Consider the following 24,494-nt stretch of genomic DNA (forward strand, 5'->3'; position numbering starts at 1 on the left):
CAGTTTTTGGCCAAATAATAGACTGAAATAAAAGCATTTTTGGAATATTTTGGATATTTTTGTTGCATTTAAAGATGTAGAGGAATAAGCATCTTCACTGTGAGCGTGGAAGAGGGTCTCCACCTGCTTTTTTTTCTATTCAATGATGTTCTTTTGGCTATAATATTCCATGATATGACATTAAACTTATCTACATCTATGAAAAAATTGCTGAAGTATAGTTTTTACTTTCTATTTCCATGGGATATTTTGCAGGGGACTTTCCACCTCCTCCAGAACTTGACTGAAAATGGAAATTTAGGTTGGTTTCAATACAAAGAAATCATCGCACTGCACTGGGCCGTGGATGGCTCAGTGGTTAAAGTGTTGTAAACCTGCCTGTTGGGGAATAAATGCTGCCGCTGCCACTGCTTCCATGCCAACCCACCCACCTTGATTAGTTGCCATTATGGAAAACATGGTCTTTGGAGGTGTAGATTGTCAGCCACACTTGTCAGTATGTACTTTACTGTGTATACATGTACTTTAAACCACGGCTGAGTTCGAGGAGTGAATAGATAATGCATAAAATGTGTAAAGCAACACTAAAAATCTGCAGTGTAATGCAGGTGACCGCAATGTCATGCTTGAGAGATGAGATTGAGATTTCCAAATGATATCTTTGACTCTACTTTTCGCACTTAAATTCAGTTGGAATCGATTGTATATATTCAGGCAATAATCCAATAGCATCACTTACGAAAAAGGCCTCATAATGCACAAAGAAACCGACAGGATGTTACTTCCATTTGCACCACCGAAGTAGCAGACTTGAAGCTCGGAGCGACCAAACAGGAAGTCTGCACCGACTCGACGCAAGCCCCAGCATCATTTAGCAATCTCAGCTGCACCACTCACTCATTTAGAACATGACTGGACAAAATACAACGGCAAAAAATAGGAAAAAGAGGATGTGATAGTTTGTTTTGAACACACACATAACCTACCCTATAAAGAAAAAATAAGAACTCCAATTTACTCAGCATAAATAGGCAAGTTTACATGTATTGCCTATGTAAATGTGTGGAAATGTAGATAGATTTGTAGTGAGCATGTAAAACAGAAATAAAAAAAATAGTTTAAGCATAAAACAAAAGCGATCATAGGGCGTGTGCTGTGTATAATGTGTACAAAATGCTATTAGTGCAGATCCATAAAGCATGCACTTACCTCTTTGGCCCGTCCAGTCGGCTCCGTCTAGTCATCTGACGTGTGGGAGAGCAAACTTGTCACACCTAAAAGGAGTTAATCCAGGAGTTACAGTTGAAGGCTTATTACTGTCTGTCTGTCTGTCTGTGTCTGTGTGCGAGAGCTGCCGTGTTGTTTCCTGTTCTCTGGTCTCGTCTTTTGTGATTGTGGCTTGAGAACTAGAGCACTCAAAAAAGACCACAACGAAATGGGAAGTTTCTGCACATGTTTCCAAGCGAATAACTCATATTCCAAAGAAGGCAGCTCGGCGGGATGGGAAAAAGGGCTGGAAAGTAATGACTTGATTTGATGATGTTGCGACTCAGAGAAAAACTAGAAGAAGAAGAAGCTTAGTCAATGTCATCTGCTGTTTTAAATTAGATTCATATCATGAGTGGGTCAAATACACGTGACAATATATCAGAAGTATAATGATTAAGACACAGAAAAAGGCTGTGTAGTTTTGTCTTTGTAGTTGTGGCATGTGTGCATTCCATTCAAACCATGAACATTGCGTAAATCCTGGCTGTGGTGGGGCTATTTTCAATTGTTTCTGTTTGTTTTGTATGACTCAAGTGGGCGTGTCATGTCAAAAATATACTTTTAAGTGATTTTAACCATCTTAGAATGACGTTCCCTCATGATTAACTTGTATTTCAGTCGATTCCTTCATGTTTGAGTAAATCCTGTTGTGGATTCTGTGCTCAGAAAGTGGCCGTTATCACCCACCCCCTATCCAAACCCACTGCGCTATACTTAAATGGAATAGCTCAGAAATGTCATGTATTGTATTTTCAACACTAAATACAAGTACATCAAAATGAACTACTTGCTACAGAGGAGTGTCATATGCAGTTTTGAACAGGAAGTCAATAGAACTGCAAAGGTCAGTGGTCAGTGCAGTAAGACATCCATATAAGGTGCATTAACTTAACTTTGACAGAGCCGCTATGTCACAAACATTAAAAATATAATCAATTTTCAATTATTACTGATTATTACGCAGATTAGACCAAATCAGCGGGAGATTCAAGGGGGGAAAAGGTTAGTCTAACGGCCACATTTGGTCACCAGGCCAAAGTTTAGACTATTTCTAATCATAACAGCTTTCATAACACGGTGGGGAAGTTAGCAATTATGTATTTGTTATGTACTCTGCTTAGTTACTACACATAAAGATTTATCGTCAAGAATTTTCTGCATAAGTTTTATTTTAAAATGAAAATAAAAATAGGCTTTAATACTATGTACACAACATTTGTAGTTGAGTTTACATATGTAGTGCAGAAGGAGAACAGAGCAGTGAGTGATTAAAGTCTGGTTAAAGTGAGTGTTTATACATCAGGGGTGTCCAAGCTTTTTTCACCAAGAACCGCAATTTGAAACTCAAAGGTAGAATGGACGATTTTTTTCAGCAATTTTTTTTTTCATATTTCCTTGTGGCGTGGATAAATCATTTGTCCTGCCACGTATCAATCATAAAACGCACCTACCGCTCACCTGCAGCTGCGTCAGGTTCGTCCCCACGTTTCCGTATGCCTAAGCGCATGGATCATAATATAGTTCCCTCAGTGTACAGGGCAGAATGAAGACGGAGAAAGACAGTTTGAGCTGACGCAGAAGTGGACAGAAATCTACGGGAGACGAGAGATGCGATGCGTCGCGCTAATAAACAAACGCACGTGTGTGTTGTATCAGTCCGCACGGGGGAGTGCGCATGCGCACTTCCGCCTGCGTTCTCAAATCGCCGAAAAATCGTCCATTGCGCCTTTAAACGGGGCAGAGGGCCACAAACAACTTGACACTGTCGAATTTGTTGAATGACAAAGTGAATCATTGGAAATTTTGCATTTGACGTAATTGCGATGAGCCTCCACACCTTTAATTAGCCCTAGAACATTAATATTAGGTTAGTATAACATCAATATGCCTGAATTTTCCCAATTTCACAGTAAAAAATACTAGTGTTAGGGCGCAAGTTTAGTAGTTAGGGCCCTAGTTTGGACATGGCTGGTTTATAGGTCGTGCTCATGAGTCTATCGGAAGAGACAGATATACAAAAGAGGTATATAAAAGGGGAAACTTAAATAGAGTGTAACTTGTGTTACAGCCTTGAGATATTAGTCTTCACTAGATGGGGCAGTCTTTCTTTATACAAGTATAGGAAGCCCCGCTTGCGCAGGGCATCAAAAAATTAGGTAAAACTCATGTTGATCCTCTCCACGGAAATCTTTAGTAAAAGGCGAAAGATTTATACGATCTGAAGAGAATCATGAGTGTGTTAACTTGAAAACGTCTAAGTGTGATAAGCTTTTTCCCGACATACACTTCTCCGTCAGGGTTTCCTTTGGCTCCGCCCCTTCTGCAATGACGTAGAGCCGCGCGGGCGCTGGCTTGGAGAACGTGAAACTTGAAAATTGTGTGAATTGTGTATTGAATTACATTTGTGCACCGTATCACGTGATCTTGAGCTCGCGGCTCCGTGTCAAAAGCAAAATATGAAATGAATCAATGTGGACTGCGTTATGTGGTCGGCTGCAATATCAATGTGTTTACTGAAGTGCATTAAATCGAAAAAAGTGAGGCCCGACCGAAGCAAGTCAAACACAAAAGACACGTGAAAGAAAGTAGCATAACAAATCCTACATTAAATTGCTCAAAAGTTGTATTTGAATTGATTTTTGCTTGTTTGATTAATCTCTGATTCACCCACCCCCTATCCAAACCCACTGCTCTGTACTCACCTGCAATAATTCAAGACATGTTTGACTCCAGTTCATTAATGTAGGGCTCAAATTGTTGTTGTTGTTGTTGTTGTTGTTGTTGTTTTATGGCGGTTGGTATCCAAGTGTTGCATTACCGCCAGACTTTATCATTTTGGCGTCTGTCACGTTCTGATGACGTATTAATGATCTCATTTACATACAAGTGATCAGGTGGAGAAGCACGTGGGGGTGAGCTCATGGATCTGGGTCAAATGAAACGCACGAGGGAGAGTCTTATGCCAGCTACAAGATTATCTGGTTAATGTTGATTGTTAAAAAATACATAAACGTCGTTGTTGTTGTTGTTGTTGTTGTTGATGTTCAAAATTCTACAATGTGGCGGACAAACCTCCACAAGATAAACTAGTTAAGTATTCAAAATAAATTAGTACATCTATAAATGGAGTTTATAGTTTCTCATCGAAGTCAATAAAGGGCAAAGTCGTAATTTAAATAGATTCATGGGCAAAGTACTTTGTTTGTATTGAGCCACTGCAAAGACCACGTGCATCTCTGCTGTCATCTAGCGGTCAGATTCCGCAAGTCATCTCAAATGTCACGTGGCCAGTTTTCAGAATCAGAATCAGAATGCACTGTATGCTACAGAGGAGGGTCCTACAGGAAGTCAATAGAACTGTAATGAAGATCAAGGGGGTCTAAACGTTCTAACATTGAAAGTGATTGGTGCAATAACTTAGAGCCATTAAGACTCTAAAATGGATATAATACTGCTCATTTTAGACCAATTCAATTTAGGTTCTAAGCACAACAAAAGTCAGTGTAAGGTCACATTTTACACACTCCTGCTTTGAATGATGATCACAGACTTGAATCAGAAAAGGTTTATTGCCATTGTCAATGAACAGAACTCACAAACATAGGAACTTGCTTTGGTGATTCGGTGCAACATAAAACAATGATAAAACACATAAAAAAGAAAGACTAAATCTGCTATAGATTTAAATATGAAAACAGGCTTATTAATAAGCACACATCATTTATAGTTGAGTTCACGTATGTAGTGCAGTGAGTGATAAAAGTCTGGCTTAAGTGACTATTTATCTATCAAGAGTGCATGAGTCCAACCACAGAGAGGGAGTACCTCTAGCACGGAAATTTAAACGTAGCGTAGACAAGCAAGGTACTATCACCATGGATTGAAGAACAACCTCTCAGATTTTCGTTTTTGTACAAATATAGGAAGTCCCGCTTGCACAGGGCATCAAAAAAATTAGGTAAAACTCATGTCAATTCTCTCCACGGAAATCTTTAGTAAAAGGCGAAAGATTTATACGACCTGAAGAGAATTATGAGTATGTAGGCCTCTTAAAAATCTAAGTGTGACAAGCGTTTTCCCGTCATACACTTCTCCATCAGGGTTTCCTTTGCTTCCACCACTTTTTCAATGACGTAGAGCCACGCGGGCGCTGGCTTGGAGAACAAACATAGGAACTTGCTTTGGTGTTTCGGTGCAACATAAAACAATGAACAAGTGATAAAACAACTTATAGACGTCAATTAGAAAAAACATTAAAGTCGGTATAGAATATTTAAAAACAAAAACAGGCAAGTGCACAAAATGTATAGATGAGTTTACATACGTAATATACGTACACAACAGAAAGAGTGACCAAAGTCTGGTTTAAGTGACAGTGTTTATTTAACTAAGAAGAAACTATTTTGGCGGGTATTTCAGTGGGGTAACTGAAGGTGCGTGAACAAAATAGATGACTGGATTTCGGTTCTACGAAGGGCGCATCTTGTTAATTTCATTGTACAAGTATAGGAAGCCCCGCTTGCGCAGGGCATCAAAAAATTAGGTAAAACTCATGTTGATCCTCTCCACGGAAATCTTTAGTAAAAGGCGAAAGATTTATACGATCTGAAGAGAATCATGAGTGTGTTGATTTGAAAATGTCTAAGTGTGAGTCCAGTTTTCCCGACATACACTCCTCCATCAGGGTTTCCTTTAGCCCCGCCCCTTTTTTTCAACGACGGACTCGGTGCATCATAAAATCAAATCCTCATCTAGATTTGGCTTGAAAATGTACAAATAACAAATGTGTATTAAATGAAATATGTTCTTCATTTCATATGGTTTTGAGCTTGCGGGCTCGTGTCAGCAGATTTTAAAAATAAATAAAAGATCCTATACCAATGTGGACTACATTATTTTGTTAATCGCATTATCAGTTTGTCTACTGAACTGCATAAACTCAAAAAAGTCAGGCCCTACCTTTGAAAAACAGACAAATAAGACACGTTAAACAAAGTTGTCTAACAAATCCACCGCGGTGCATGATGGGAATCGACACAGTACTTTCGTAGATCGTAGCCATTGATGCATTATTATTGTTTCACAGTCGTAGCCTACTTATTCTAAATGATCAACATCGCATTTCACAGCATTCACTATAAACCCTTCTCATAATAAACATTTATACTGTTTATTATGCAAACAGTGAGGTGCGCATGCGCAGTCAAGACTTATAACGCCTCGGTGCTGAAACTGAAACAAAGTATATTCAAGATATTGATATTCCGGTGACATATTTACCTCGTACGTAAAAGTCTTTACATACTGCCTTTGATTATCCATCTGTGACTCACATTGTGCTACAGCAATAGTGCCAATTTTTTTATCACTATTGGGTCGACAGAAGAAGTCGAGACCAACACTGACATCACCAGCAGTTCAATTGTTATGGTCGCAGAAAGCAGACGTTTTTGGTTTTAGCATATAGATTTGCTCGTTTACAAAATTGTTTGAATCATTTTGCAGGAACATCACAAAGGCCACCAGGAAGGAGACGCACCCCCTTGGCACCCCCAAGCAGACCCACTGGGTTTGGGTACCAAGGAGGACAAGACAACTTAAATTCCCTCTTCTTATCATGTGAACACTTGTGAGCTGGAATCTGAGCAGATCATTGTTATAGTTCTTGTGCAATTTGTTTACATTTTGTATTTTCTACATTGTTTTTATATTTCTATTTTCATGTTTGAAGTGCAATTGCAGTGTGCATGTTTACATTATCTAAGTTTGTATTTGCTTAAATGTTTTTTTATATACATATATATTATTATCTATATTTCTATTTAAGATTCTATGAATAAAAACACACCAAAGCAATGATTGGTTTTGTTCTTTTTATTACAGTAAATTACTCACAACTGTACAAAATAGACAAAGCTGCCCTCAAAATCAGACAAATGTACATAGAATGGCTAACGCAGAGGCAAATTTGCCCCAATATACTCTGTTAGAACACGTCTTGTTTCCTGACCACCACCAGAACATTCATCTGTGTTGTAGCTACGAAGACCTGGCTGTGGTAGGTCACGCTCAAGACGTGCTGCTTCCTCTGACCAGGTGGGATTGACAGTCTCTTTCTCCCCCTCACAGAAATTGTGCAGTGCACAACATGTGGCAATAACGTGTGGTGTGAATGTGAAATGGAAGTGACTTCTTTTGAGTAGCACTTTCCAACGTGACTTCAGTCTTTCAAATACAATTTCAACTGTGGTCCTCGCAGAGCTAAGATGCACATTAAAGGACTCCTGTTCTGCGGTCAGGCGTGGAGAATGGTCATAGCCTTTGATGAGCCAGTCCGTGAGAGGGTAGGCTGGATCTCCAAGAAGAAAAAGCCTGATGGATGTGCCATTTATGTCCTGTGGCTCCTAAAAGTAGGAAGAGAGAAGGCATGAACTACTGCTATGACTATGAATACAGTTAGCATGTATCCTGTGGTGTAAATAAACAGCCTGCCCAGAAGTCTATAAACATGTTGTGCTCTTTGTATGCGAGTTGTAAACATGTGACACTTCTGTACAAGACACTTTATAAATCATATCGAATATGCAGATACAACTGTTAAAATTACAGCACAATATAGGCAAATTACTTTACCTTTGGCAGTAGATCTGCCTGACTAAATAGTGTCGACTGTCTGAGGACATCCGCGTCGTGTGCACATCCAGGCATCTTACAGTTGATATTCCAGAACCTAAAAAATGATGAATGCAAACACACATGAGGCTACACACAGCACTAACACAAAGAAGCTGACGGTATTTGGCCAACTCACCGGTATGTATCGTCCACCACGGCTTGAAGAACAAGGGAAGGCCAGCCGTTGCGATTCACGAAGTCTTTGTAGCCGTCACTTGGTGGTAAAACGGGGATGTGTGTTGCGTCGATGCAGCCCATGATCTGTGGGATGCCGAACTTCTGCTGGAACCGGCGCGCAGTGGCACAAGCGTCTTCCGCGGTTGGCCCTTTTATAAGTTTGTGAATAACCGAGGACGCCATACCTTTGCAGAAGCAGTACACGAACTTTTTCACCGTCGATTTGTGCACCCCAAACTGGTTCGCAACGACAACATACTCCGCACAACTGGCCAGTTTGTACAGAACAATGGCGGTTCTCATCTGGAGTGGAATAGGCGCTCGCACAGTCGCTTCCTGCGGGCTCAGAACACCTTCCATCAGTCCGCAAACTTTATCAAATGACCTGCGCGTCATTCGGAAATGCTCTCTCCATTCGGTGTCGGTAAACTCCTTCATCACGACCCTCTCCCACCAGTCTGTGCTCCGAACCCGCATCCAACAGGAGCGAGTATTGCGGGTCAGCGGCGACATTAAGTTCACCAACGAGGACATGCTATGGCGGTAGCCCTCCAGCAGCATACGGCGTTCTCGTCTGCCTCTCGAAATCACCATCAACACCAGGGTTAGCGTGCACTTTATCTGCACAAAGACTAACGCGGACATTACATTCGAGATGAACAAAGCTGTGCGACTGTCCATCTTGCTGCTGTTCGAAAATGCCGCTCTGGCAAGTCATGTGTTGTTTACATGCGAGCCATGTTTATGTGTGACGCGAAAAGTCAACCGGAAAAGGAGGGGCGTATTAGTCCGCTGAAACGACGCATATCGCCACCTAGTGTTAGGGAGAACTAATTAGGTTACAACGTACACAAAACAAAATAATTCGGTTTCTTTTAAATGCACCTGCCAGAACTCATATTGGTGCTTCGGAATTTAAGACGGTCAATATGTTACCGGTTGAACTACGTGTACAACAACAACAACAACAAAATTTCACAACATTCTTAATGGTAACGCTCCAAATGATATATCAAATAATATTCACTGTACACGTAGCCAGCATAACATCAACACACGTTCCAGCACATCATCGCTTCAGATTCCACATGTAAAATCGTTTGGCGAATCCAGTTTTTCATACACTGGAATAAAAGCCTGGAATCAATTACCTAGTCATGTACAGAATGCTCAAAATAAGTCTCATTTTAAATCTCTGATCAAAGCCTTTTTATTTGAATGTCTAAATAGCCAGGAATCAAACTTGCATGTATTTTATTAACAAGTTTTACATTTCCTTTTTACTTTATTATACAAGGACCACAATGGAAATAAGTGCGTGCGCTTTTTTGTGTTATCCTGGCTTTTTAAATTGTATTTACATGTGATTATATATATGTTTACAACCATTTGTTTATGTTGTTTATGTATTACATCCCATGCACTTTATGGCAAACAAATCAAATTTCAAAAATAAATAAATCAAAAATTCAACTTTCTCATCTGCATGTAAAACAACCGTTTTTTTCGTAATCATGTAAACACACTGACTTCACTGAAACTCATGGACATGCCACTGTGATAAAAGGAATATGGTGAGCATGACAAAGAACTGAGCATTGGTTTTAAGACTGTTGAATGTTTATTTTGACACCACAATCCATTGTAATAAAATATACCAAAAATAGAAACAAAAGTCATTACATCACAAAATGGCACTTACACATATAATATGGAATTGTTAGAAGTATCACAGATAATGGCAGTGATGTGCAAAAAAACAAGACCAATACTGGACGTAAAAACACTATTCCCATCATACAACGCGTTAATGTAAATAAATACAAATTCCCTGCAAAGCCCGCTTACATGCAGTTTGATCTCAACACACACATCTTCACAGACAAAAGGGGCCTTTTCACGTTTTAATTTATACAAAAATGTCCTGAAATTGAAATATTGAGCCCACACTAAAATGTTTTACGTCTTGGTCTTTTAACACCCAAATGTGATTGTACAAGTATGTTTTGGTCATCCGTTCGAATATAAATATACGTCAATATTTAGTATCAAAACTAAGGCAGATTTCTGGATTCTGGTGTTGTACAGTTACCATTCTAAGAGTAATGTTTATAAGTTAACATCTGATAAAACGCTTAGAGAAACATTTTAAAAGTGTCTATGTGCAATTTCAACCCGGCTAGTTTGGTTTTACACGTTAAATAGCCTTGACATCAATCAGGCTATGCTGTGCTCCTTGTCTCAACGTCTTTACTCCTTGCAGCTTTCTTCCGTGGAGGGTGAAGCGCGACCAGGCAGTGAGCTGGAGAAGGGCACAGGTGATAGGCACGAACACCAAAATGTAGAAACATCCGATCCTCAGAGGCGGCATCCCGGCAGCAGCGGCAACTTCAGGCACTGAGGCTGCCGAGTCCTGCTCTGGATGCCTCTGGAAAATGTCATAGCCTGGAAAAAAGAAAAGGCAAATCCTGTATAATAATGGACAGAGGGAAACGAGGCGGTCTCCACAGTGAACAGACAAGACAAAGGGATGGCGGTGTAATCCCTCATTCGTCCAGGCGTGTTCCATAGTAGAAAAAGCTTCAGTTGTAGTCATCTGGACTCAGTTTGAAAAAATATGTAATAATGTATATTTTTTCAAACTGAGTCCAGATGACTACAACTGAAGCTTTTTCTACAAAGGGATGGGATAAAAGTCTACAGAGCCCAATTAGACTTTTTTTTATTTAAGTATTATTTCAGTTAATTTGCATGCTATCCCTACTTACACCACCAGGAGAGCACTATTGTGTTGTACTTATGGCTACAAATAATAACTAAAAAAAAAATATATATATGTATTACACTATATATACACAACATGTTCTGGTTGTAATCAACAATATAGCTCCAAAAAGTTTACATAAATTAAAACCGTCACTAATACTAAATACTAATATTTTTTGTTGGACTAACAGCTACATACTTTAATACATGTCTGACTCAAACAAAACAAAAATAAAAACACATCCCTGAATCAGCGAAATAAGTGAATTTACCACAAATATTTCATGATAAAGACATAACTTGGAATAAACATTAGATTTCCTATATTTCTGGTTATTATACTGTAAACTTATATGAAAGTCAAATTCTCACGATGAAGGTTGCGATCTTGGCTGTAAAGTCCCAATTGTTGTGTGTAAGCATGAAACTATTTCTTGACCTACAACTTGCCATTTGCTCCCTGCTAATGTTATGCAACAGAATAATGCTGTGTCTCGTCTCCTCCAATGACACCGGCAGCGTGTTTCCATTTGTACCTGTGTAAGCACAAAGCAGCCAGGTGCCAATCAGAGGAGCGAAGGTCTGTCCGGGTTTAGTCAACAGCGCCACCATCCCGAACAGGAGCGCGGACGTGGCCTGCTGTCGCCTGTGAAGGACAAAGTCTTCATCCACCAGGTCCGAGATGACCAGCTTCAGCAGCTTACAGGTTCCTTCTGTGAACACCCGGTTACTGAGGGAAAAAGAGAGAAGTTACTTACAACGTGAAGCAAAAAGCAGGCAGACTGATACAAAACACATGACAAACACAGCAGATATTACAGTGGCTTGTGGGCTGAAAGCTTTATTTAAGTATTATTTAAGTACTTGCACCTATATAGATCAATATTTTAGCACAAATGAAGGAAAACTGCTCTGCCCAACCATATATGAAGCACTCTAAACTATAACTGAATCAAACCTAGGTCTAAAATGTGGATTAACCAAGCTTAACAGGCATGGATACTAAACAGGATTCAAGCACGAGAATTTACACCCAATTCAAGGATCAAAGATTTAGAATTGTAGAAATTAGGGCTTGGAATGTCCCCACCTCTCTCAGACCACTAAACAGGACGTCTGAGAACCTCCAGTGATACCAGAATATGAAATATATTTGGCTTGTTATGGCATCAAAACCAATTGGAACACAAATTGTAAAGAAAAACAATTCAAACAGACTGTTGATACAAGGCGGGGACAAACCAGGTGAGGCAGATCAGCCACATTTGCATTTTAAAGTAATTTCATTCAAACACAAAGTAGTTCTAAGCACCACACTGTGTATTCAAAATGAGCCTGCTACAATTTAACAAGAGACCTGCGATATCATTTCTGGATTAACCTTTTTGCAATTGCCAGAGACAATCATTTGACATTGCTGTATGAACTAATGGAAAACAAAATCACAATTAAAACAGCATTATAAAACCCGTACATGTGTTGGTTTGTGCATAATGTCCTACCTAGCAATAAAGATGCAGAGCAGGTAAATGTGGTCAGCCCCTGCTAGCAGCATAGCCAGGCTAAGTCCCAGTTTGAGCATAAACAACCAGCGAATAACCTGGTAAACCCCATAGCGCTGGCACAGTGTCAGGAAATACATGTTGTTCAGATGAGGGGCAATGTAAGAGATGCCTGCAAAGGAGCAAATCAAATGCACAGAGCAATGAGCGAAGGGTAAAATCATAGTAGGAACATGCAACATTCGAGGTTAATTAGTAAAGCAATTTGTAAGCAAACCTACATGGTACATTTGCTTATAATGGGTTTAAATAATGTCTAAAGTAGCAGGTCAACCTGGCTTAAACCATGAATGAAGAGGGCCTTGAGCTTTGGGTTAAACCGTTTCAGAAACAATATTTAAAACCAGGTTAGGGTTAAATCAAGCCAAAGGGGTCAATTGTATTTAAGCAAAGTGTCAATGTACATTTGCTTAAAAATGTGCATCTTGAAATAAAAGCGTGTGGTCAGCTTGGATCATAACAGAATGTGAAATGACTTCAAATCGACAATATCACTTTCACTTAAATAAACAGAGTACTGTATATGTTTTATTCTCTTCTCCATTATAGTCCTGTATTGTGACTGAAGATAGTTAGAGAAGAATTGTATTGTGATCATACCGAGGAGTATTGACCCTGTAGAGGCAGATATATTATCAGATAAAAGGTGCTCCAAAAAAAGAGGGAAGAAGTTGCTGTTGAAATGGCAGTGAAAAACCTGGAAAAGAAGAAATATGTTTTTATCCGTCATTGAATAAAAGGGAAAATAAATAATACATAGATAAATAATGACATAAAATACCTGAATAAGGTTCATGGACACAAACCACAAAAAGTTTTTGTGTTTGGAAAGCTGTCTCAGGTATTGTCCAACAGTGACCGGCTTCTCTGACAGGGGAGGATTCACGCTTAACCTGGGGCACAACACAAACTATGTAAATGCTGAAATTGAAACACCAAAATGGATATAAACGCAGTAAATCTGACGCACTCTTTTAGCGCCTGCGTCTCGTCTGGTCTCGGTCGGATTTCGCTTTGAAAACGTTGACGCAACAACCGGGACACGCAGAAAAACCCCAGCACGGAGAAGGTCGCCAAGGCCACGCAAAAGAGGCGAAAAGAGTAGAAGTCCTCCTTGTCCCAGAAAGAGTAGGACAGAAACACAGATATAGACCCGAGCGCGCTGAAAACCGAGCAGTGGAAGTTGAGGCGGTTTCTGTCGGTGGCGGACACGGCCAGGTCGGCCAGGAGCGCGCTGTGATGGAGGTCCACCATGGTCAGGAACCCGTCGTAAAGGCACAGGCAGAGCAGGAACTGGAGACCGGGTCGGGCCCACGCCACCCAGAAGGCCAAGAAGGACAGGGCGAAGAGCGGGCCATTTCTGGAGAGGGCTTTGAGGCGCTTCAGAACAACCTCTGGTGCCGTTATCTGTGCGCCTGATCTGCACCAGGGAAATATGTGTATCAATAACAACAACAACAACAACACCACCACCTTATTAGAGAGTAACGCAACGGTGCTCTTCGTTTGTCCAGTCTGATCTACTATGGGGCGACTTGTTACCATGAAATATCTAATTTAAATATTGAATTGATTGAATATGATTACTTTATGATCATTAGCATCATGAACTTGTAATACTAATCTATAAATGTGGAAAATAAGTGGGAATGTTCAGCTAGAAACAAAAGGCTCCATCAAATTTTGAGTTTCATAAGATAAAGATGTTCTAATTCCAAAACTAATGAGCTAAATTCATGTTAGCTGTGCAGGTTTCCACAATAGGAAATATGTCTTCAGTTCTTCTGCACTGTAAGGACACAAGATGTGAGTAATGCCATGGCAACGCAATGTGGGCGTTGGATTTGTTTACAAAAAGGTCATACATAAAGTGCATTTCAATTGGAATAAAAGCTAATCATCAAATCGTGCTCATTTTTGGTCCAGTGGTTACGAGTGTTGCACATGTGTGGTTGCTACCAGTTTGACCTTTTGCTGAATGCCTCACCCCTCTCTCCCCGTTTTATACTACAACTGTTCAGTCTAAGAACTACCATACAAATCTAAGGAAGAAGAAAAAAGATGTTTAAATAAATGAAGAGGTTAAATACTTACTGGGGAGAGCTGAGGAATGCGTGGTCACTCAGCCAGCCAAAGAGTGGGTCATTTACACTGTTCCATATCAAGAAAATTGCCTGAAAAACAACCCACAAAACTAGTAAAACTTCTCAATACAAAAATATCACATGTTTCTGTATCATTTCATATAGCTGCCTACAAAATATACATCAAATTAAATCATTTCATGGGTCAATTGACAACTTCGGGCTCAAACTTTTATTTATTTCGATTTCTAGGTCCTGCTATTTTTTTTTAATCATAACGGCCTCTACTCTGGCAAATCTTCTGTTTAGCAGTGCATATGACTGAAAGGATTTTATCTGCCTCTTCTTATCTTGTGTAAAGCACTTTGAATAAATGTGTGTGTGAATTGTGCTCTACAAATAAACTTGCCTCGCCTAATGTCATAAATGCACTGAGGGAAAACCAATTTTACCTCCACAAAAGAAAAACACTGCATTGCACGCAACTGTTGTTGTTAATGTCCCAGCTGACGATAAAGGAGTGCTTACCTCTCCCACCCAGAAGGAGACTTTATCGATCTTGTAAACCGATACAAATGTCTCCACGTAGTACAGTAGAAAGACATTGTGGAGTATTGAGATGAACAGGGCCAAAGAGCCGTAGAGCACCGAAGTAGTGAAGAGTCCTGTAAAGACACTCCATAAACTCCTGCCCATTCTTCTGTCAGTCGCTTCACTTTCTCGCTTCTCTGAGCCGCGGCAAAACCATCTCAAGGCCAGGACAGCGCCGGGGTCATCGCGACTTCATAATCTGAGAAGAAAAATACACATTTGGACACGTTTAACATAAAAAAAATAACAGTATTGTATTTTCCGATTATAAGGCGTACTGTCAATGAATGGTCTATTTTCGATCATTTTTCATATATAAAAAGGTGCATGCAGTAAAACAAAAGGTGCACCACACACAATCGCTTCGAGGTCAGTAAGCACATATTTTTGAGAAAATGTAAGGTTTAAGTGCACCTTATAGTGCGTAAAATACAGCACAAGGATATAGTGTCTGTGTTAGGAGCGCAATAATATGAGAAATGAATGCGTGAACAACAACAAATATCCAATGATGTGCTCGTATGAAATTAAGAAATATGCAGTTTACCATTAAGACTGAAATTCTAAATACTATACATACAAAAATTGCAAAATCTCACATTGTGTATTTTCCTAAACATGAAAAAGTAACTATGCTGTAAAAAAATATATATATATATATATATATATATATATATATATATATATATATATATATATATATATATATATATATATATATATATATATATATATATATATATATATATATATATATATATATATATATATATATATATATATATATATATATATATATATATATATATATATATTATGTGACTTTTATACTCCACACATTGTATGTGAAAAAATGTGTATATTCAAATTAGTTGTGCCACAGTAGCGAAATCTACGGAGAACTATTATTTTACATTCTGCATTAAATTCAAGTTAGTGTACTCTTGTCCCAATAGTTTTAAATTCAAACTAAGATTAAATATGATTAAACTGGGGCAAAAGTAAGAACCTGACAGAAAATAAATAAATAAATAAATAAAATAGTGTAATGAGCTATTTCACTAACTTGATATCATTATTTTAACACTGCTTCATTCACATTTGTCTTAGTTTTGGTCCCAGTTCTGCATTTAATTGTGAATGCAGCCTTTTCAAACATCTGTGAGTCAAAAAAACCTGCATATTTAAGTCACCACAAACACTCAGCCAGCATCAAAGCTCAGTCAAAAAATGGTAGGAAGTGCTTATTAGAGCGAATAGTTTATTCTTGCCCCGCTCCCAAGTTAAATACTGTAATTTAGAACGCCACTTTCCAAGGAGGATATTAAAACTACGACATGGTATGATATTAGGGATTATATTTTGGGTGTGCCAAACGAGGACAAGTTTCACCAGTCTTCAAAACCTTTATTTTAAGAGGGTCATCATATCAACTTCTACCCCCTTAGGTGCATCAGATTTTATGCCAGATAAACATCCAACCAACTTTTATGCACGCAGGCGATGGTGGGCAAAATATTGTTGTTTTAGCTTATGATAAAAGTGTTGCAAAAAGAGCTTACGTTAATAATGTAATATTTCAAAACAAGGTTAAAGTAAGTAATCTGCTCTTTTGTGGGTAATTTTACAGTCTTTTCACACTCTGTTACGCAAACCTCAACTAACATATTTCGCAACATGTTTAACCACTTTTCTGTTGTAGAATAATATATCTTCTGATTGTTGCGTACACTGGACTGTGACTCCCGGGAAAACGACACCGTCCTACGTTACAGTGATACAGTGTCGTTAGTCTCATGCAGTCTTGTCTTTGTTTGAATGCAACACTTTGAAGTCACAGCTGCGGCCCTCAAAACCGTGCCCTGGGGAGAAGAATCCACCGGAGCATACCAGAGGGGGGTACTTCATAGTTACTTCATAGTTACTTCATAGTTTCCCGAAGCTGAAACCTCTTATCAATATGGTGAGAGTTAAAGACATAAAACTACAGTAATAATGATTTGCAGAAACGGTGGATGGAGCAGACGAAATATACTGTAGGAATTTTGTAAGACAACTGTTACACCATTAAAATAGTACCAAATAAATACTCGGGTAAGAGAAAAAAGTACAACTTGTATTTGGGAAAAGTACTACATAACAAAATACAAAATTTAGTTGCATAACAAAATACAAAATTTAGTTGAATGGTTATATATATGGTTATATATTCAGGATATTATTTCAATCCCACAGAAATATGATAAACGTGTCTGTAAATGCATTCGTAAAAATGAATGTAAAATTATCCACAAAAGTACAGAAATCTCACTTTATAACCTTATTTTTCCCATTTTATTTTTTGATCAGTGTTTTTTGCAACATTTTATATACTGTATACTCAGTATTAAATATTTGCATATTTTCAAAACAACATGCGTGATATTATCAATACTCAGAACTTCTGCAGACCGAGAAAAACAAGGAAATAATATTCAAATTATTTCCATCAAATGGACCAAACAAATGAGAGAAATGAGGTCAACGTTAAGCTCTCAACAGCACTTACAGGTTTTAAAATATAAACAAAAGTAATTCAAGCACTCGTAATGTTACTTCAAAATTAGATTACTCTGTACAAGCTAAAGTGTGATGAGTGTACGCTTTCTTTACTTTTAGCCTATTTATTTAGCCTGCTACGACAAAATAGATAACATACAGGATAAGATACAACAGTGTACAAGATACACACCCACCAAACCTCCTGGAGCGTAACCAAAATCTACTAAACAAATCTCTTTTCTTTGCTTTGGCCGGATGTCAACCTGTGAACCTGTTGTGACGCACAGACAGCCAAAGTACACAAAAGACACGCTGTAGGTTAAATTACTAAATCCATGATTAAAGTATGAATAGAGAATCAAATCAAATCAATAGGTGTTTTAATTTGGTGATTCTTATCCACATCGTGTCTCCTTCAGTTGATCCTCATTTAGAACTAGTGCAAAAAGTCCTATTCTAGACTTGGTTTAATCCTAAATAAGTCCTGTTTTTGATTAGATTTAGTTCGTTTAAAATATAATAAATAGAAGAGAAAAAAGATTTAGTTCAGTTGGTACTCGGAACATTTAGAACATTTACTTGAAATAAACACCACTACTGGGTAAATACATTTTTTAATGAGCAGGGACAAATCTGGACATCGTATACAATAGGTCCTATAAATTGTAATAACATTTTAATATATTTTAATTAATTTATCTTATACTTGACCATATATACAACGTCTAAATGTAAACGTCACTGCGTGCCTTGAACGCCTCACAAAGCAAGTGAAAACGTAGCCAAGATCATAAAAGAGACACAGGTTTTCCGGTTACTAGTTAATAAGTTATCCTGTCAAATAAGCGAATCGTAACATTATTAACTAAAACCAACAACGAGGCCGCCATATGTTGCTTTGCAGAAGAAGTTAGCAGCTCCTAGCATTAGCTTTAGTGATCGCGTATCTCGTTATCAATGGAAAAGCGCATCAACGTAATCAAATGACGCCGATTTATTGCATTACATTACACCGATATCGCCGTATTGAAACCATAATATCGCTACGTACCGTGGGAATGCGGCGGTTTCCAGTGTCCGGGGTCGTGTCTGTTTCGCGGGGGGGGGGAAGCTAACTTGTTGGATCCGAGAGTGAAACAGCGGCGTCTGAGTTTAAGGAACCAGTCCACGTCACGAGCCGCGCGCCGACGTCCGCGTCTGAATCCGTGTCGGGATTTTCCACAGACGGACACATGTCGGGAGAGTACGACATCTAGCGGTCACTCACGGATCGAAGATGAACAGTTTAAAGATTTTTGCCCACCGTGGGACCAAGAGCGTGTTGTTTTTAACGTTTAAAGAAGGCGTAAGTAAGGAACTGTGTGAGCCAAGCCTTGGGGAATGTGCAATCAAAGCTGCACATATGCTTAGGGAATGTGCAATCAAAGCTGCACATATGCTTTAGGAAATGTGCAATCATAACTGTGCATAATATGCTTTAGGAAGTGTGCAATCATAACTGCACATATGCTTTAGGGAATGTGCAATCATAACTGCACATATGCTTTAGGGAATGTGCGATCAAAACTGAGTATAAGTTTAGGGAACAGACAGTGAAAACTGCACAGAGGTCGTGGGAAAGTGCAAGCCAGGCAAAACTGAATGTGATCTCAAAACAGTGGAAGACCCGCTGATGGTGTATTACTTGTTTTTTTGTTTTTAGGCATCTTGCTTGGTTTAATATATATATATACAAGCCAAACGTATCTTGTATAAAAAGTCTAGTCCAAACTATAGATATATATTATCTATGGTTGACTGCAGAATAAAAAAAATAAATAGATAAAAATAGATCGCTCCCTATTTTTTATCCAGTAGAAGGCACTGTTCCCTCACAGAGAATTCAAGTTCAATCCCCTCAACCTACAGTGGGTAGACTTTTTACAATTAATTTATTGTTTATATTGCACGTACTGTCGTAAGCATTCACCCTGTTTACGTTTTATTTATTTATTTATTTCAGTTATTGTTATTGATGCTATAGATTCCTGAGAGTGAGAGGTTTTAATTACAGATTCATTACACTATGTGAATATGGATTAGTTAATTGCCTATATATTTCACTGAACAGCTACGGCACAAATCTAATTTACACTTAATCTTTAGGCTGAAGGAGAGAACCTGACCATGGGAGAGAAAGAATGAGAGAGAGAGAGAGAGAGAGAGAGGAGGAGAGAGGGAGAGAGAGACTGAGGAGGGTGAGAAGAGAAAAGAGGCTGCAGCATTTACGACTCGAGCGCGGCACGGAGAGGACGCCCCCTTCGAGATGTTTGCCATTCACTAATATCACAGGTAAATCTTTGTTTTGACACGCCATTCCTTTCATCCCAGAGGTGACACTTTCCCTCGCAGAGTGGTTATCTGTTTCGAGGTCAGCGGCACCGCGCGGCACAGAGCGCGTTTGGTGCAGTCCAGGTCGGACAGGTGCACATGGCGCGGGCAGATGTGGGGCATTTGGGATTCTTGCGCACAGGACAGGACACAGCATCGTTAGTCAGTTTGGCAAAGTTTGGCAAGAGAAAGTAGGCACAAAGTACATTCATTTATTATTTAGACTGCATTACAAACTGTGTTTTGGCACTCTTATGCGTTAACCGGTGCCAAACCAAGTAATCAGGCTTTAATAACGCACAAATTAAAGCATGTGGTCTATTTCTAGGCTATTTTATATGCGTTTGTCACTTTTGAAAGATAAAGTAGGCTATAGTCGAAAAATGCAGGAAACTATGCAGGCAGTCAGCTCTGCACCAAGGAATAATGTTTCCCTTGATTTGAAATGGAAGAAAATTAACATGGGTTACCAGCTGTGGAAAATAGGTTAACAATTAGGTCAGTTGTGGATGTAGGCTATAGCAGTGGCTCTCAAAGTTTTCACATCGCTGGAAAAGACTTGTCTCTGCGAGTACCACCAAAAACAAACCAGCTCTGCAAATGTTTTTTTAGTAGTTCTAACCCAAGGGAGGACAAAATTGTGGATTAAATGGATTAAGAAAATAATAGAAGCCGGTGTACCATCATACCTCTTTGAGATATACCGACTAAAAGTTCATTTTTTCATTTGAATGTTGTACTTGACAATACATTCTGGTTTAGGCTATTTAGGTGACATTAACTTAATCAAATAAGTAATTAAGAAAAACAAAAAATGAATAAACAAAAGCAATTTGTTGTCGTATATGAAGAGGACATAAAGCAGGGGCGGTGTCAGAGGGGGACTTGGGGTGGCCCTAGGATGGCGTCCCCCCAAAGACCTAGCCGCTTTCATATCCAAATTTTTTTTTTAAAGGTAAATAAAAAAAATAAAAATAAATAAAAGAATTCCACATTAGGGTTTATTAAAAAACTTATTTTTATAATGATTGTGGTCATTAAAATAAATGTGAGTGACAATAGTATCACAATCACCATTCAAATTGCTTAGTTTAAAATGACATGGATATTAATAATAACAACACAATCATGTTATTTACTTTATTATAAGTGACAACATTAGTAGCTGCACAATGTCTGGAGCAGTCCCTGACATAAAGCACCTTCTTCGACACTGTATTACATGACATTTGTACTCATTCCAAACACTGTGATGATGATGTTTTCTGTGGTCGACATTTTGCTCCTGACAGACAGAGATATTGAACTGTGCTTAAGATCAATAATACTCGGGAAGTGTTTCTGAGTTGAACCGTCTGTAGCTGTTGTTGTTTGATTATCCTCTCTTCACAGCTCTCTTCATGCATAACGTATAAATAGTTGGGGGTCCGCCAAGTGCCAAGCCGTGTGTTTACATTTCCTTGTGGAGTTTCCATGCTTTCGTCAATGAAGCAACACAGTGTTTTGTTTTGTTGTCTATGCCCTGTCTACTCATGTAAACAGAGCTGATTGTAATGTGTGGTGACAATGAAGGTTAGATGTGTGAAGCAGGTGGCATTCAAACTCCGCAGGGCTTAAACACTGTTGCACACACTTAAATTGCATTTCATTCATTCCTGTTTTTGTTGATTTTAAGAGATAGTCAAATATATTCACGTCACCATGTATGTTAGGCGGGACAGACATAGAGGTGAGCATCAGACTCGTCCTCAAGCTGCTTCTCTGCAACTGATAAGAGAGACGTGAAATCACATTTTGTGCTGTGCCCTCTTCGCAAATCAAGCGAAACGTCTTTCGTTTTGTCGAGTGGGCAGCCGACACAACCTATTGCCCCAGGTTGGAGATTTAAGGTTGATAGCCGTTGCTGATACACCAAAAAGTACAAATATCGGCGGCTCATCCATCTCTAGATTTAACACTGTAAAGCAGAGCCATTATAAAACTGTAAAGCAAGTACGTACATAGGAATATTTTACTATATTGCCCTTTGGAGAAAATGTGTGTTGCCCTCCTTGTCATCCAGGACTGAAGCTCCTTGCTGGGAGTAGCAAAAAAATCTTGGCTAAATTAAATATGCAAATGATGATGATGTTGATGGTGTAGCTTTTACATACTTGGGAGGAAAAACAAATATTAGTTATTCACATTTTTTGATAAATCTTTAATAAGTGAGGATTTCCACATCACAAGGGAAAGAGTGCCAAAAATGTGGAGCTTTTTTGTTTCACGCAATCATTCATATAGAAATAGGTGCAAACATTCTGGTACAAGCATAAAACATATCCAACCGTATGCTTTTGTTGTAGTAGAGTGACTGAATAATGAAATGCTGTGGCCATTTCTGACATATTGGACATTCACATCACACTTGTCTTTGACATAACCCCAACATCCACGCTGCCAATAGAAGTTCTTTATGCCTTCTTGACTCCTATTCACATTTCGATCCTGCTGTTCATCTCCGAGGCTTAGCGCCCGAATGTTTTACACAGAGGTCGTTCCCCTCATTGTGACGTAGACCGCCCGCGATTATCAACTGCTGCACACGAGACGAGGCCTGTAATTCCCCCCAGTCGCGGTGCAGCGAGGCAGGCTTCACTCTGCTGCGGACCCTCTGCGCGCCGATGGAGATTTGGCTCAGATTTATCCATCACAATTATTCAGTCCGTTTGCCTAATTATTAAGTGTAGCGTTAAAAGATTACAAGGTTGCATTACTTAACAGCCCCAAAGTCTTTGCACAGGCTTTTATCTTCCATCGTCTATAACTTATTAAAATGTAACTAATTGGATGTTATTAATGTGGGATCACGAGCATCAGCAAGTAATTAGATAGGTCAGCAAGAAACTTAACACAGAAATGAAGTTTTTTGATACAATTTGGCTTTGTTTAATTTATAAAGATAAAGAGAGTCATTAGGGAGCTGTTTTTTGTAATTGTTATTCATTCAGAGCCAAAGACTTGACAAGACATAACAAGAAGACATAATTGGGACTAGGGGACTTTTTTATGTAGAATTCTGCAAATTTAAGAGTTTGAATGTGTTAAAGTTTTGTATCACATAAAAGCTAGTTTAAAGGTGCACTATGTAACTTTTCGTGGGTGTCCGCCACCTGCTTGTGTCCTTTGAGATGTAAAATGTTTCACTTTATGGCATTAAACTCCTATTATGCATTTAATCAAGTAGATGTGTGTTTTTAATGTTTGAAAAATGCATTGAAAAATAACCATTTTTGTTAGTTCTGGTGGCGTCTCATGCTTGTCTCCATGGGAATGTATACGTATAATGCTACACTGCGGAACATTCCAGACGAAGCAACAACAGCAGAGCAGACCTTCCACCAGAGCGGTTACTTAATGCATCTTTGAAATTACATATTAGAAAAAGCATATCAACGAACAGGGACAAAACTGAATACAAATAGTACAACTACAAATACTTAAATGCTTTAATATTATTTCTGCAGTGATTTATGATCATTATTCAGTCACTGCACGGTCACAGGGGTAAGTCTCATCTGTAACCACATGACTGGAAGGCACTGATCCCACTAATGTTCATAAAGGATGAATTATTTATTTGTGCGATATGGTCCCAGCTATTACAACACGGGACTAATAACATGCATTCATAGTTTCATCGCATATTCATACCAGCATTTGATCACAATCAGATATACAGCAGCGCACATCAGTTTACATTACTGTCCAATGAATGTTACGGCGACTTTTGCCACTGTTTCTTTGTTGAACGTGTTGATAAGGAACGGCATGCGGCCTAAAACCTCACCAAAGATTTGTCTCCACGCAGTGCAATTCGCTGTTACGTGTAGATAGTGTCGACTCCAGAGTGTAAAGTCAACAGGAAAGACTTGTGGTTGAGAAAAAAGTAATTATTTTTGAATGCCAGTTTAGATTAGAGAACCAGAGAGGATATTGATTACTGAAGGGAAAAAAAAGGACATAAAGTCAATTGGTGAAAATGATGCTCGCAAAAAATGACCAAAAAGGCAGCTGATTCAATGTGGCAAGATAGAAGACATTTAAATAAGCTCCAAACCAAAAAAATCTAACCTTATAATTATTTTTATTTTTTTTCTCTGCACAGCTCGTTCCTTGCTGGAGGACAATCGCAAACTGCTATCTCTGTGGCTTCATTTGCAGAAAAAAGACACTTAGTTCTATGTGTCTGTCAGACTAAATAGAGCAACAGTCTTTTATCTGGAGCCGTGCGTTCACCATGGGACGAGATCTTCTTCCTCGGCTGTTCTACCTGATTCTTGTCGTTGCCAAGTCACAGCTGTGGGCCTTCCCCTTCAGCTCCTCCCTGGACCTAGACGTCACTCCCAGAACCACCGTGTTTGCCAAAGGTAAGAGAAACTAACGCTAGGACTGAGCAATGTGCAATGGATGTTACTTT

General features: G+C 38.9%; 2 protein-coding genes and 3 non-coding genes across 5 annotated transcripts in view; 1 reads left to right on the forward strand and 4 right to left on the reverse strand.

Moving 5' to 3' along the window:
- Positions 1–3,393: 3,393 nt before the first annotated feature.
- Positions 3,394–3,507, reverse strand: LOC140369576 (U5 spliceosomal RNA). Its single transcript, XR_011928236.1, has one exon. It is a non-coding gene; the product is annotated as a U5 spliceosomal RNA (small nuclear RNA).
- Positions 3,508–5,194: 1,687 nt separating this feature from the next.
- On the reverse strand, positions 5,195–5,309 carry LOC140369578 (U5 spliceosomal RNA). Its single transcript, XR_011928238.1, has one exon. It is a non-coding gene; the product is annotated as a U5 spliceosomal RNA (small nuclear RNA).
- A 471-nt stretch (positions 5,310–5,780) lies between these two features.
- Positions 5,781–5,894, reverse strand: LOC140369577 (U5 spliceosomal RNA). Its single transcript, XR_011928237.1, has one exon. It is a non-coding gene; the product is annotated as a U5 spliceosomal RNA (small nuclear RNA).
- A 3,825-nt stretch (positions 5,895–9,719) lies between these two features.
- Positions 9,720–18,792, reverse strand: mfsd13a (major facilitator superfamily domain containing 13A). The gene is made up of 9 exons (XM_072456690.1): positions 18,717–18,792; positions 15,062–15,323; positions 14,544–14,623; positions 13,420–13,869; positions 13,231–13,342; positions 13,050–13,146; positions 12,390–12,561; positions 11,424–11,617; positions 9,720–10,566 (listed from the first exon to the last, which is right to left on the reverse strand). The coding sequence occupies exons 2-9, from the start codon at positions 15,227–15,229 to the stop codon at positions 10,319–10,321; spliced, it is 1,521 nt and encodes a 506-aa protein (XP_072312791.1). The 5' UTR covers positions 15,230–15,323; positions 18,717–18,792; the 3' UTR covers positions 9,720–10,318.
- Positions 18,793–19,908: 1,116 nt separating this feature from the next.
- sema4gb (sema domain, immunoglobulin domain (Ig), transmembrane domain (TM) and short cytoplasmic domain, (semaphorin) 4Gb) overlaps positions 19,909–24,494 on the forward strand; it is a 58,977-nt gene continuing 54,391 nt past the window's right edge. Inside the window, exons 1-2 of the mRNA XM_072456951.1 lie at positions 19,909–19,996; positions 24,183–24,444. Of these exons, the coding sequence (XP_072313052.1) occupies positions 24,315–24,444 (130 nt within the window). The 5' untranslated portion in view covers positions 19,909–19,996; positions 24,183–24,314. The remainder of the gene's footprint in view (positions 19,997–24,182; positions 24,445–24,494) is intronic.

Source organism: Eucyclogobius newberryi, unplaced genomic scaffold, assembly GCF_026437365.1.
Source record: "Eucyclogobius newberryi isolate DKJ021-1_F unplaced genomic scaffold, fEucNew1.0.hap1 SCAF_20, whole genome shotgun sequence".
NCBI lineage: Eukaryota > Metazoa > Chordata > Actinopteri > Gobiiformes > Gobiidae > Eucyclogobius > Eucyclogobius newberryi.